General features: G+C 42.5%; 2 protein-coding genes across 2 annotated transcripts in view; one reads left to right on the forward strand and one right to left on the reverse strand.

Moving 5' to 3' along the window:
* The window catches only part of LOC109471344, a 6,169-nt gene extending 4,988 nt beyond the window's left edge, over positions 1-1,181 (reverse strand). Inside the window, exons 1-2 of the mRNA XM_019770633.1 lie at positions 931-1,181; positions 184-390 (exon numbers count right to left, since the gene is read on the reverse strand). Coding sequence (XP_019626192.1) covers positions 184-390; positions 931-1,181 — 458 coding nt within the window. The remainder of the gene's footprint in view (positions 1-183; positions 391-930) is intronic.
* A 918-nt stretch (positions 1,182-2,099) lies between these two features.
* The window catches only part of LOC109471345, a 12,629-nt gene continuing 814 nt past the window's right edge, over positions 2,100-13,914 (forward strand). The window contains exons 1-11 of the mRNA XM_019770634.1: positions 2,100-2,244; positions 4,447-4,678; positions 5,127-5,301; positions 5,928-6,200; positions 6,436-6,668; positions 7,059-7,202; positions 11,328-11,463; positions 12,303-12,523; positions 12,663-12,837; positions 13,078-13,341; positions 13,557-13,783. Of these exons, the coding sequence (XP_019626193.1) occupies positions 4,455-4,678; positions 5,127-5,301; positions 5,928-6,200; positions 6,436-6,668; positions 7,059-7,202; positions 11,328-11,463; positions 12,303-12,523; positions 12,663-12,837; positions 13,078-13,341; positions 13,557-13,783 (2,072 nt within the window). The 5' untranslated portion in view covers positions 2,100-2,244; positions 4,447-4,454. The remainder of the gene's footprint in view (positions 2,245-4,446; positions 4,679-5,126; positions 5,302-5,927; positions 6,201-6,435; positions 6,669-7,058; positions 7,203-11,327; positions 11,464-12,302; positions 12,524-12,662; positions 12,838-13,077; positions 13,342-13,556; positions 13,784-13,914) is intronic.

Genomic DNA, 13,914 nt, shown 5'->3' on the forward strand with positions numbered 1-13,914 from the left:
GGGGGTTGTCTAAAGTATTATAATAATAATGGCATTATGTTTTCATTGTTTTTTTGCACTGTGGTATGGAATAGGTGTTTGGAATCACTATACAATGATTGGTAAATTTTTACTATCTTGCTCATCTTCTTGAGTAAAGATTGGTGTGTAATAATGACATTAGACTAAGCTATAATATTCCACCTGTAAGTGTTGCAGTTCTGGTTGATGAACTCCAGCATGACCTCCGGTGACCTTGACTCTGTGTAGATGTGTGCCCTTGGTTTGACCTTGGGCGGCAGGATGAGACAGTTCCTGTCCTCCGCTGTACGGGGGAAGAACGCCACATCCTTCCTCTCACCTGGGAGTTTCCTCTCGTCTGCCCACCTCAGTTTCTCACCTGTATCCCACCTGGAGGTTTAGGCAAGAGACAAAAATCAACACAGTTCAAGTTACTGTAAATATTAACTAGTAGATACTTGCAATGGTTTCAAATTGCTAGCTCTGCAAATATGCTTTTCCATTGTTTTCTACCATAGTGAGTGTACTACTAATTTGGCAGTGTAAATTTATGATAATATTGGAGGCAGATAAATGTGGGCACCCCGAAGATACAAAATAGTCAGACTTTTATATCCCAAAAACGATGGAAAATGGAAGACAATGTTTGCCAAAGGTACTTCTTATACAATTAACATAACATTGTATTTCCCAAATATTGGGTCCTTTTCCTTTGGTCGACAATGCATTTGGTGGTGCTGTAACACCTGGAACTGTTGTCGTTTAATAGACAATTATTCGGTGGTCACAGTTGAACTTTAATCATTATGCATTGTTCGTAAATCTAGTATATTTATCTATAGGACAATATGAAGTAGTTCTATTAAGAAATTTGGTTATTTTTCGGCAGTTCTACAGCTCAACTTTAGCGCGAAAGAAAAAAACTCCTACCTGAAGTCCGCTTGAATCACGCCCACCACAACTCCCCCCTCGTACCGGAACGCGCGCTCCAGCGACACCAGGGCCGCCACCACCGTCTCGTCCAGGGGCAACACGCCGGCCACGATACAGGCATCCTGTAGGATCATCTCCACGTCTCCAGGCGAGAGCTGGTACAGGCAGGAGGAGAGGTTAGACTGTAGCGCCAGGAATAAGAACAGAGTCTTCAGAACCCGGAAGAAACAGTCGGCTCTGGGCGCCATGTTGGATAGGTCAGAGGTCACGGGAATGTAACAGGTGGGCTGCGGACACGACGCGGCCCATGATTGGTTGAAAAGTAGTAACGTCATATTATCATAGACATTTTCAAATCGGTTCGAAAAATCTAACAAGGAGAAATTGTCTAAAATTTCGTCTCTGTTATTTTTAAAGAAAAAAGACCGCATTTATAGAATACAGTCGGTATTGTCACATCACGCCAATAACTAACGTTACATGTAACGTTACTTGATAGGTCACTAGCGATGCTTCGCCTCGGTTGAGGATGACAAAAGAAGAAGAAGTCGGTATTGAAATTGTAGGGTTGTTTCTTTCACAAGTTTGGGAAGTCATGCACGATCGGGTAAGGATTCTTATAAGTCGGTACTCACCACCCACGGATGCCCTGCGTTTGCCCACGTTTTTGCACGTAGACAGCACGCAGAAGCACGTACGGCGGGTTGTGACCGTAGCTTAAGACTTATTTTGACAACGTGCAAATCTAACCCAGGTTGGACACTTTCCAAGGTTCAAGCTATAGTAGCATTGTGCCTTTAGTATTCGCCTTTGGTTACTGATACCACCAGCCCTCACATGGCCATGCAAAAGCATCTCAATGTGAAGCAAAGGTTGAAAGCAATCAACAAAGCCTTTTGACATACATCTTTCTAAACGTAAACAATGATAACAATGAGTCAGAGTTGGGCTGGGTTTTGAATTGCAAAATGTATCGTTCCTATGGCATTGCCAGCAAATACAACCCTTCCAAGTTGAGCATCGAAAGTTTCGTTCCAGGTATCAGGGTACCCTGAGTCACAATAGGCTTCGCTTAACTTGATCCGACAGTTTTGCATAAACAATCCCGCTGATTGGATGCACGTGACGTCACCCGACAAGGATAGGTAGTAACTAGGACCCAAATTTCTGTTACTACCACAAATACTCGCCCTTATAGTATAAATGCAGAAGAACCTGCGCCAGTTCTACAGTTGCCAGCATTTACTCGACAGCGTCACTTCTCCTGGGTGCCGAAAGCGTCAGTTGTTTGCTACTCCGGTTGGATCAAGGGTAAGTGAACTGCTCATTCTATTTCATATTGCTTTAGCCTGGACTGCCAGACCTTGGCGTTTAATAAGCGATGCGATAGGATAGATGTTTAAAGGAGAAAGGTCCGCTACCATAAGTTGTTGTCTAATAAGCGATAGATGTTTTAGGAGAGAAACGTCCGCCACCATAAGTTGTTGCCGCCCAAGCCCTTTATGATTTTAACTATCACACCGACGAGGAGATAATTACAGCCAGGGTGCCACCTCGGGTTAGCGAGGTGTATGGCTTCTCTATCTGGCCGAAGCCGGATTATCACTCCTTCGCGGTAGTGTCTGGCACCCAGGCTAATTTCTGCTTCCCTCATACCTAAAAAATCGCAGGCCCGGCGGTCGCACTATGTTATACTAGTACTAATCTAAGTACATTAGCTCTAAAACTACTCTAATTATGTTATGATCTACCAATATGCTTGAAACTAGTTGAGAGCTCGGATGGTGCGGCCATGCGGTAGCTGGGTTCACGGCACCGCAAGTACAAAACCTGTGCCACGAAAGCAGCTCCATGTTAGTTTGTACGTGCCGTTACCAAGTAGTTTGCCCGTAAATACAAGTCAATTTTCCTATCAACCTTGCCTCCTCCCCCGCCTACACCCCCACATCCACCCCCACATCATCCCCCGCCTCCACCCCCGCCCCCCTGCGAGTGTTTGGTAGCTTCGCACAGTAATGTTTATTATTTTGTATCTGTCGTTGCTAAGCAGCAAGCTTAAATTATAAGAGAAAGTTTGAGGCCTGAGTAAGACTCACGTGATTTTCTACATTTGCTACATATACATCCGCAGGTGTTAACATCTATAACAACAAGAAGAAGTTGTAAACATCAGCACTCCATGAAATATTGTGGTTTGGTATCTTATGGCTAATATGTGTTATGCTTGTATTATGACGATTTACCACATTTGTGGAAGGATTGACATAACAGGTGACTATCACCTCTTCAAAGATGTCAACCCCGAGACCAGACTGTAAGGTTTGAACCACTCACACCGGGAAGGTCCCCTACTCTTGTGATAAGTGCGGTGGGTTTTTAACGTGAGTGGGGTGTGTTTCTCCCAAACACGGGACCTCCATTTAACGACCTATCCGAGGGACGTCCCTAGCAGAAGCTAGGTACTCATTTACACCTGAGTGAAGTGAGGAAAGTCGTGTAAAGTGCCTTTCCCAAGGGCACAAGATCGGTGACATGGGCAGGGTTCGAACCCGCGACCTCTCAGGTGTGAGTCGAACGCGCTACTGACTGCGCCACACAACCCCACATTATTGTATTGCTTTTCATATAATCAAAATATCTCAAGGAAACAAAACAGCATAATACTTAGTTCCCATATTGCACACATTGCATTCCGTCTAACAGAACTTGAGAGATACACCAAAACATGATCCAGACTGAATACAGTACACGTGCACCCCGTTTCATGGAGTGTAACAAGTCCGAGTTTTTAAATTGCAGGTTCTATCGCTCTAGTCTGACTGCACCCCTAGCGGCCGGCCCGCACGGCAGCCAGTTGGTGTTGAGAACACAGTAAACACAGATGTAAACATAGGCTAATATCGTTCCTTTGACATTTGGCACGTTGCCAGCGAAATCTACCCTTCCAAGTTGACCTTAAAAGGTTCAGGACCAGGTATCAGGGTACCTGGCTTATAATGGCCTTTGCTGGAGTAAACAAGCTACCCGGCTGATCGACACCAAAGTATAAACGTTTAACACAATAGGCTCATCTTAGATTCGGGTCTCACATTCAACTAACACAAGGGCCACATGTTTGTGAGTATGCGTAAGGATGATGGTTGCTCAATTGCTCATAGGTTGAACTGGCTCACAGGAATATAAAGACATCACAAATAATAAAAAAATCGAAGTTATGTCCGAATTGAATATATCGCTTATCGTTATCGCTTTTCGTGGACCAGTAGATAAAATGAATCGTCCAAATTGATTGTGATTTTAGAACAACAATGTATTCTGCGGTTATTGGCTGCATGATAGATGGTGACTCTATAGCTGATGAAACCTATGACATGGTCCCTGGGTAGCTGAGATTCCATCAGCTACATATAGCATTAGAGCCAAGCAGTTGCTGTTCAATATTAGATACATAATCTAGTCACACGACTGGTTTTTAATAAAGACATCAATGAAATTTTTTTTTTTTTTTGGTAGTTGAAAAGATGGCTTCATCGTATGGAAACGAAGACTTCGCCGAGGTCCTCGACCGAACCGTCGGGAGGTATGGCAGCTTAAGCATCATCGTTGTACAGCTGCAGCAGCTTACAGGAGGCGGCAGGGGCTTTAGGGACGTCCTGTCATCCTACAAGGCAATGCCGGAGTGGTCATCAGAAGAAGCCAGTAACTTCAGGCACATGATGGGGCTTATCAAAGATGCCTGCACTAGGTACACGGACTAAATCTTTGTTATACATCTGAATGGCTTTTGTTTGTATTTTGTATTTTTTGTTTCATTTTTATATCATTCTATGGTTTTGGTCAACGGCCGTCACAGATACCTCTGACTCATCATCTAATCCATGCAGCAAAATTGGTCATTTCATCTTCTGCAAACCATCTATGGAGTCAATGGACATTTTAGACTTTTTAACTAATCTCCAAGCAGATCCTACGGTGAAAAGGCGGTATCCATTAGCTAAGGAGTAACCATTAGCCACCAGTGGCTAATGGTTACAGGGTGCCTATTGGTCACTTCTTGGCTAACAGACACTGCCTTGTCACCGTAGGATCTGCTTGAAGATTCTCAACATGTGAAAGTGCTAAAGCTGCGAAATGATACGCTGTGAAAAAATACAAGTGTCATTTTGTGCATTGAAAAATATTTTCTTCCTCAGCTTCGGCAAGGTCGAGGAAGCGGCACGTGCATATGTCCTTCGTACAAAAGAATTTGCGAAAGAAAACCTTGAGTTCGCTGAAGATGTCCAAGAGGGCCTAGGGCCGGAGGACTTGGAGGATCTGCTTGCTGATTGGGTGGCGAGCATCGATGAGATGAAAGAATCCAATGGCAAGGTTTGGTTCAGTTCAGATTACGTTTTTTCACGACAAAGCTACATATATATAGCTATTGCCATTCCCGTTGAAACGTGCATGCTGAAATGTATGTGTATGTATGTCGTGATCGAGGGTTTGAAACAATGTAAAATTAATCCACCAGCCCGAACCAGATGTATATACAAATTTCATTTAAGAGTGTCCCAAAACTAATAGATATGGCCAGTAGTTGTGATTATCAAATCGCACAGAAAAACCAGCAAAGAAAACATCATCCTACGTAAAAATAGTTGTGACCATGGAAAAGGAAAGGGAGGATACATTGTGATATTAATGAACATCCGTAGCATTGGTGGGGACGGGTATGCTACATTATATTTATTAATCTTAGCCTTTCAAGCCTTGCAAGGATGGACTGCCTCTCTGACGTTACAAATACCAGATAATGGGTGAAAATAGAGACAAAACTTTTACAAATAAGTACTTTGGCCTTAAAAACTGATTATTTCTACAACTCTCTCTCACCAGTCACCAGCGATGATGAAAAGTAAAATATTCCCCACAACCCCCGTTGCAAAAGAAAATCTTATATTTAATACAATGTATTTGATACTCAATGCGCTGTTTTGTATGATTTTGGACAGATAGAGATCGTGAAAGACGAATTCGAGAATGTTCTGGGTAAGCTGGAAACAGCCCAGGGACACGCCGCGAGTGGCAAGAGCAGCGGAAAGAGGGATGCCGAAGAGGCGAGCAGAAACTCGCTCCTATATTCCGTCGGTGGTGCTGTAGGGACAGCCGTAGGCGGAGTTGCTACCATTGCAACTGGTGGCCTTGCTGCTATCCCAATTGGCGCGGCCACAGCGGCATTTGGGGGCTGGTCTTTTGGTTCAGCAATCAAGTCCGCTGCTGATTCAGTAAGTATAATTTTTTCTTGTCACGCATCTACCCGTCATTAGAATAACTTGTTATGCCATCTTTTGGATAACGTCATTTGAATTTTTCAGGTTATGAAAAGAAATAAAGTCTACAGATGTGATATCATGATAGATTTACATTTAACACGTTAAGTTGTTAAAAGTGTTCAATCACTGATTCAGGTCAGGAATAGCGTCGGTTATTTGTCATATAAATATCATGTTTCTTGTACAGATAAAAGGATTCTTTTACTGCCCTGTGACAACTTCGGACGATTCATCCATACAGGACAAGTACAGGGACTGGGAGAAGGCGTTCGCTCTCGCCGCACGGCAACTGGACAGCGCCTACGCTTTCGTAGGCAAAATGACGGATGAAAGCAAGAAGACTCTGAATGATCTGTCCGAGTACAGCAGACAGCTTCTGAGCAGGTCGAAGAAAATGGCAAAAGCAGAAAAGATCTCACGGTAAGAATTGAACCACATATATCATATATCAGGAAAAAAAAAGAGAAATCAAACCCCTTAGACATAGTTTTAGACATAGTTATAGCTCTAGACAACTACCTTTTATCATGTAGATTTTAGTTATTTTATACTACGTTTCATTGTTCTTTTATGTTTGTAATCTGCAATTAGCCCCCCGGGCATGAATTTGCAATAAACTTCACATATATCGTTAAGTTAACATCATTAATTTGTAGATGCGATTGTTTGCCGGATAAAAGCACAAGCAGTATGGTAAATTGGTGCAATAATATTATATGAATGTCTTAGAGTTATCAAAACGTTATGTCAGACATTTCAAAATTCAAGTTTTGATAACTCTGTACATTCTATTTTATTCATGTATTTTAGAATCCAGGAGAGTAAGCTCGTCCAGAAGCAATTCAAGCGACTGGAAGATGAATCAAAGACAGTGAAGAAAGCCTGCATTGCCTACATTGAGAAGGACAACGAGGCTCGCGGAATAACCGGAACCATGGCCCAGCTGAGTCTTGAGTAGAACACCAATTACTCGTACTTATCACCCTCAATACTATTTCATTAAATGTGTTAAATCCTAATTGTGTTTTCCCAAATTTCCCATTTTGTTTATACAGTATGAAAAGATATTTTCCGTTAGTTTTAATGAAGTGTGTATGCATCATTCAAATTTATGTTATTTCATTTTTAATTATGAAAGCAAGGACGTCAGTGAGCAGCACTGAAGAAACAAAAAATTGACTAGGATTTATGAAGGGATTAAATTTCGGACACGATCGACTCATGAAAAGGAACATTCTAATCAATTCATTTCGATTGCAAGATAGAGCAAAACCTCTCGTAAGTTAAAAGGCATTAGGTGGTAATTGTATGGTGTACATAACATATATCAATTTGCAAATGTGGCATCAAATTACATTAATTTAAATGGCACATTTTAAGTAGTATCTTTTTACGTAATGAAATAAACGTTGTGTTATAATACGAATAACTGCGTTCTATTTGAAATAGCACAACTGTACAAATATGCTCCAGTCGTATGAATTGTGGTGGCTTTCTGTTAGTGTGCACCACATCTACATAACCAAGCTGTATACACATACCAATACCCTTTATTTTATCAGATGGACGGAATTGTCGTGAAACGTTTGCATGTTTTCGTTTGAAATACCTCCACAATAACCAAGATTGCTTGCTATATTTTGAGTACTTATTCAAAAGTATGTAACGTTATACACTTTTATTTTCATTTGACTTCAAATTACTGTACCTGCCTTTGTGTACTAATGACTTTCAACGACTCAATGACTTACAATATTCATAGTGATGTTTAGCTCACTAGCTCTTTGTGTAGCTCCTTTATTTGTTTGTGATATTGAGAAACTTTGGTCTCGCTTTCGATACCTTGATCATGCCTTTTTGCAGGCATTTTGACAGCTAGGTGCAGTGACAGTTGTTAGGTGATAACATGAGTGAACAATTTTCCAGAGAATTTTGTGGCTTTGACGTTTTATGATGATGTCATTTTGATTAGCCTATTAAGCGGTGAATAAAAAATGCATAACGGCATGGCACTGTCCTGGATGTCTTGTCTCTATATGTTGATTTCTGAAGGCTGAATAGAAGCGTATCATCGACATACAATTATATCAATGTATGAAAATCTTCTTATTGTTGAATATACGGCATACATATGCAATGACAAACAACTTTTTACCTGTAAATGACATTGGTAACATTTATCCGATGACATATATACAAGGTATGAGTCAGCTTCAAAAAACACAAAAGGTAACCTAAGGTCACGAAACACGTGTATAACACACTACCTAGTAACTTAATCACAACCGACTGTGCTGTTTTCAAAACAAGAATAAGAGATTGGGCTATGACTCAAAGCAAATCCTCACCATTGAGCCTATGGTGGTAACAAGCATAAGCTAAGCCTGATCTCTTATTGTATAGAATGTTTTATTTGATTTTGTATAAGTTATTTTGTCTCTGCTGCTACCTTTCAGTTATTTAAATGGCTGATCAATTTGTTATATTTATCTTTTCTTTGGAATTATGATCAGTTAGACATTATGTTCTATTCAGTTATTTAAGTTATTTATACCTTTGTTAATTTTGTTGGCACCTTTGTTGATTACATAAAACTCTGGTTTATGTTCAGATTATTCTGTGTTTTTTTAGGTCGACCTCTGACCTCTCCTATTGATTTGAATTTACTCTATAGATTTGAAGTTACTTTCTTATTTTGTAATCATCATTATGTACAAAGTTTTGTTATCTATGTTTTATTTTATTGACCCCAGGAAGAATAGTGCTTTTAAGCACTAATGGGATCGAAATAAACAAACAAACAAACAAACGTGTGTCGTCATCGGTCAAAGGTCACGCTACCTATGAAGGTGTTAGCGGTGTGAAATTGTTGGGTTTGGTGGGAAAAAAATTCAGTGCAAAAGAGAAACCCCGATAAAAAAGCCTTAAAACAAGCTAAAAATACCCCCAAAACCCAAACCTCTGCTTGGAGAGTAATGATTCACCACAAAACAGGGCTCAAATGGAAGCCACTCAAATGTTTTGGGATACTGTACAGCCAGTGAGGGCAGATGTTTGTTGACACTAGTAGACTTGAAAAGTTTAAGGCCCATGGGAAACAATCACGTAGTGGCACTAGCGAGTGAAGTTCCGTGGAGCATTATTAAACCATTTAGGGAACCTGCGGGTCAGCAGCCCTACACAGGGAGCGCTAGGATTGACAAAGGGAATTTTAAGTTTGGGCGTGCTAAGTTTGCCCTTGTAAGGACTGCTCTCAGATTTGGCGTGCCGCCAGAAACGGTAACACTTATAAAGCATACATTTTGGGCGGAGCTGTCCAATCAATTAGGTTATAGTGGTTCAATATAACCATGGTAACCCGGAAGTAAGAGCCCCAAGCCTGTGCAGAGAAGTCCGCGTCCAAACCACCGGACGAACAGAGAAGACTGAGAATGGCGCTGGAGTTCCTCCCCATCCCGCTGTCGTGGGTGGTGCTGCCTCCTCGTAGCGGCCCGCTCCAGTGAAACTAGGGATGACACCATCGTCTCACCCATACAGGTGTCTTGTAGGATCATTTCTACGTCTTGCGGCGAGAACTGGTACAAGGAGAAGGAGATCTTAACCTGTAGCGCCAGGAATAAGAAGAGTGTCTTAAGAACCCGGAAGAGACACGACTCTGGGCGCCATGTTGGATAGGTCAGAGGTCACCGGAATGCAACAGGTGTGCGCAGACACGAGGAGGTCGGTGATTGGTTGAAAAGTGATAACGTCATATCATCATAGGCATTTTAGAATCGGTTGGAAATACTGTATTTAACGCGGGGGCAATTTTCTAAAAAAATTACAGTATTATAGTCTATTTATACAATACAATCAGCACTAGAACAGTAGGGTTGTTTCTTTCATGACAACTTTTGAGAAGTCCTGCATTGATAGTGTTAGGATACGTATAATTTTGCCGAAGGTTAGTTGCCCTAAAAGGACACATATTTCGAATTTTAGTAAAAAAAAAAAAAGATAATATGGAGTTAAAGAATTAAATTGGGCAAGGGTGTGGCTTGTCAGTGCGTGATTTTTTTTCAGAACTTTTCACGCACGTCCTCTTTGTTGTTGTTGTTGTGCAACTTGAAACAGCATCCGTTGATGCATCACAATATAATTTTATAACAACCCTTGTGTGGAGGTCAAAGAAAGCCGTCGGCATGAATATTACTTATTTTCTTAACTATTTGATTACTTCGGTCTTAGTCGGGACGTTTTACTACTACCACGGTGCCGCCAAGTTGAAAACTGTACCATGCACATACACAGGCTTTTCATGTGACGTCACTCGCGCCATTTTGGATTACAGTGATTACGGTGAATGTCAACACGGCCGTGGCTGCGCCGGTATTCTATAATAAATATAAGGCAATGAAAGTCCGGGAAGGCTGCCATAAGCAGTTACATGTAATATAACGACACAACTCAATAGACGTTAGCGAGGGCCATACGTACGTCAATACTAGTTTCTTCTTTTTTTATACAACCAAGTCTTTATTCAGCCGACGTTTCGGCGACCGTCTGTCACCTTCCTCGGGGTGATTCTGACGGGTTCATAATGTACTTGCCCTGGGCAAGGACATTGTAGCCCATTGTATGTTTATATAGCTGAGCACGTCGGCAGAATGTACTGCACCTGCGCGAAATCCGTAATATATTGTGCATAGCACTTCGGCAGAACCTCCCATATAAGGTTGTATTCGCACATATAAGGTTAACATCCCGTCTGTAGTTTCCAGATGTTATGTCGGAAAAAATAACGTCTGCAACGGGCAAAATTCTGATGCAACGTTGACCAAAAGTCAACGAAAACCGTGAAAAATCGGGGTTCAATTCTGCGCAGGCGCAGTACGTTCTACCGACGTGCTACTAGTAGATAGCTGTAGTTTGTAGGAGCAAAGTGGGCTTTCCAAGATGAGACGTCAGCAACGGTTTCGTTCCCAGAAATGTACTTGATTTGAGTACTTTGTGTCAACAAATTCGCTGATTGGTTGCTCGTAATGGCGCGAAAACGCCACCAATCATCACTCGGCACCGGAGGGATCCTATTGGCTAAAGGCAAGAGAACCTGCGCAAGCCAGTTCCACAGTCAGCAGATCACTCGACGCCCTCAAGTTTTGCAGAGCGAACGTCCTCTGGAGAAGAGGCGGCACAAAGCGTCAGTTATTCGCCACTCCGGTCGGATCAAGCTAGGGTAAGCCAAACAGTACCATTCATTCCACGACTTGTTTTTTTTTTTTATCATGGCCCAAGATACTAGTAGTTGGCGGCAAAGTGGCCGCGCTATGAATGGCCAAGGGGAAAACGCGAATCTAAAAATACCGCGGATTGTCCATTTTCCCGAAGCAGCGAACTTTAGGCCCCGCGAATCTAAAGGAACTTACAGATAATGTTCTTGGTTTTATGCATACATTTTGTAGGTTACGTTATGATATACCAATACGCTTGCATTACTAGTTGTTAGCTCTGAGGGAGCTGTAGTTGGGTAACGTTACAGCACAAGTACACTTGAACTTTTGCTACGCAAACAATTCCGTGTTAGTTCGTACGTGCCGTTACCAAATAGTTTGCCCGAAAATGAAAGTTAATTTTCCTATCTGTACCGTACCCCGGCCTAGCCTCCTGCGCAGGCCTACGAGCGGGTGGGAGTTTTGATATTTTGCCGGCCATCCTACACCCAGCCGCCCATAGAAGGTTTTTACTGGTTCACACGGTCAATGGCGGCGCAAGATCCGACCGAGTATGCTAAACCAGCGGCGTGCACGCGTCCTGTGAGCTGTATAGTGGCGGGTACAATCCTTCTCTGGGCGGCTGGTTGTAGGATGCAGAAATGAACATTTTCACAACTACGGCATGGGCCTTTGACAACCGATTTTATTGCGGGACAGCTGTGGTTTGAATGATATGTACACACACTCGGGAACTTCTCAGAGCTAGTGCTGTTATAACTACCTGTGTGGAAATTGAAAATCTCTACATATCATTTAGTTTGTAGTTGAAATTTATTTACTTACTATTAAATGTGGTTTTCAGGAAGAAATGGATGTCGAGGAAGAGTTCATTGCAATCTTCGACCTAACGGTCGTGAGGTTTGGTGGCCTCAGCGGAAACATAGGTCAGCTGCAGCGGGTGATAGGAGGCAACAAGAACTTTAAAGATGTCCTGGCATCCTACAGGCACGTGCCGGACATGTCGTCAGAAGAGGGCCGAAAGTACAGGAACATGATGGAGCTAATCGAAGATGCTTGCAACAGGTATTCCAAGGAGGGTGAAGCTTCAGCCTCCTTGATCATTCTCGTGCCCGCACTGTTTTGCGTACTCGTAAGTGTTCACTTTCAGAGCCGCCTAGGAAGTGCTCATGATGCCTTCTAACTTTGAATGTTTCTTTCACAGCTTAGACAAGATCGCGGAAGCACAGCGCCAATATGTCCTTCGTACGAAGGAATTCGCCAAGGACAACATCGACTTCATAAGCGATGCCCAGGGGAACCTAGAGGCGGAGGACATAAGGGAGCTTGTCAGCGACTGGAAAGACAGCATCGACAAAATGACAGAATACAACGACAAGGTGAGCTTTAGTAAAGCAGCTGTTTGTTTGCTTGTTTGTACAAACCTGTATATATTCAGCGAAAATTTCAACCTTGATCAGATGTCTTCAATTTTTTTGTTTCCATCATCAATGATGTGGCGAATTACTACACATCCTAGCAGGACCCCGGTATGCCCGACATATGAATACAAATAAGCAACAAATACAAGAACACAAGAGTTAATTATGCTTAGTAACGGGTTATGCTGTTGTTTGCAGATTGAAACTGTGAGCGACCGCTTCAACAGGGTTTTGAGAGATCTGAGGACGGCCCAGGGAGAAGCAGCAAGTGGCAAAGAGCGAGGAAGGAAGGGTGAACGAGATGCAGACAGAGGCACAGCAGCATGCGCCACGGGAGCAGTTGGGTCTGCAGGTGTAGCAGCCGCCGCAACTGTTGCAACCGGCGGCCTTGCTGCTCCAATCATCGGGATCGGGGCGGTTGTGTCATTTGGTCTGGGAGCACTGAAGTTTGCTTCTGATTCGGTAAGAACAGCCATAATTTTGTGTAGGTTCCAAATTTGCCAATCTACGTATACGTACATCTTATATTTCTGTCGAAATTTAGTTTAAAATTCTTGAAGACTACCCTGTGATAAATTGCCTGGAATTGCCAGGAGGGTTCATATTGAAATGAAAGAAAATTATTGTAAACTGCATTCGCCGGTTCTTATGCTACCGTGGTCGTGTTTCTTGTGCAGATATGCCGATTATTTAAAGGCCCTGAAACGGACGATTCATCCATACAGGAAACCCACAAGAAGTGGAAGGAGGCATTTGCTCTCGTCTCCAAACAACTGGACGACGCCTATGGGTACATAAAGTCTCTGACGGAAGAGAGTAAGAAGATATTGACTGATCTGTCTACGAACAGCCAGCTACTCGCAGAAAAATCCAAGAAGATGGCCAAACAACAAAAGATTATGAGGTATGGACATTCATTTGTGGCAATCCTCACACACATAGACACACACACACACACACACACACACACACACACACACACACACACACACACACACACACACACACACACACACACACACACACACACACACA

This window comes from Branchiostoma belcheri, unplaced genomic scaffold (genome assembly GCF_001625305.1).
Source record: "Branchiostoma belcheri isolate BF01 breed outbred unplaced genomic scaffold, Haploidv18h27 scaffold25, whole genome shotgun sequence".
In the NCBI taxonomy this organism is placed as follows: Eukaryota; Metazoa; Chordata; class Leptocardii; order Amphioxiformes; family Branchiostomatidae; genus Branchiostoma; species Branchiostoma belcheri.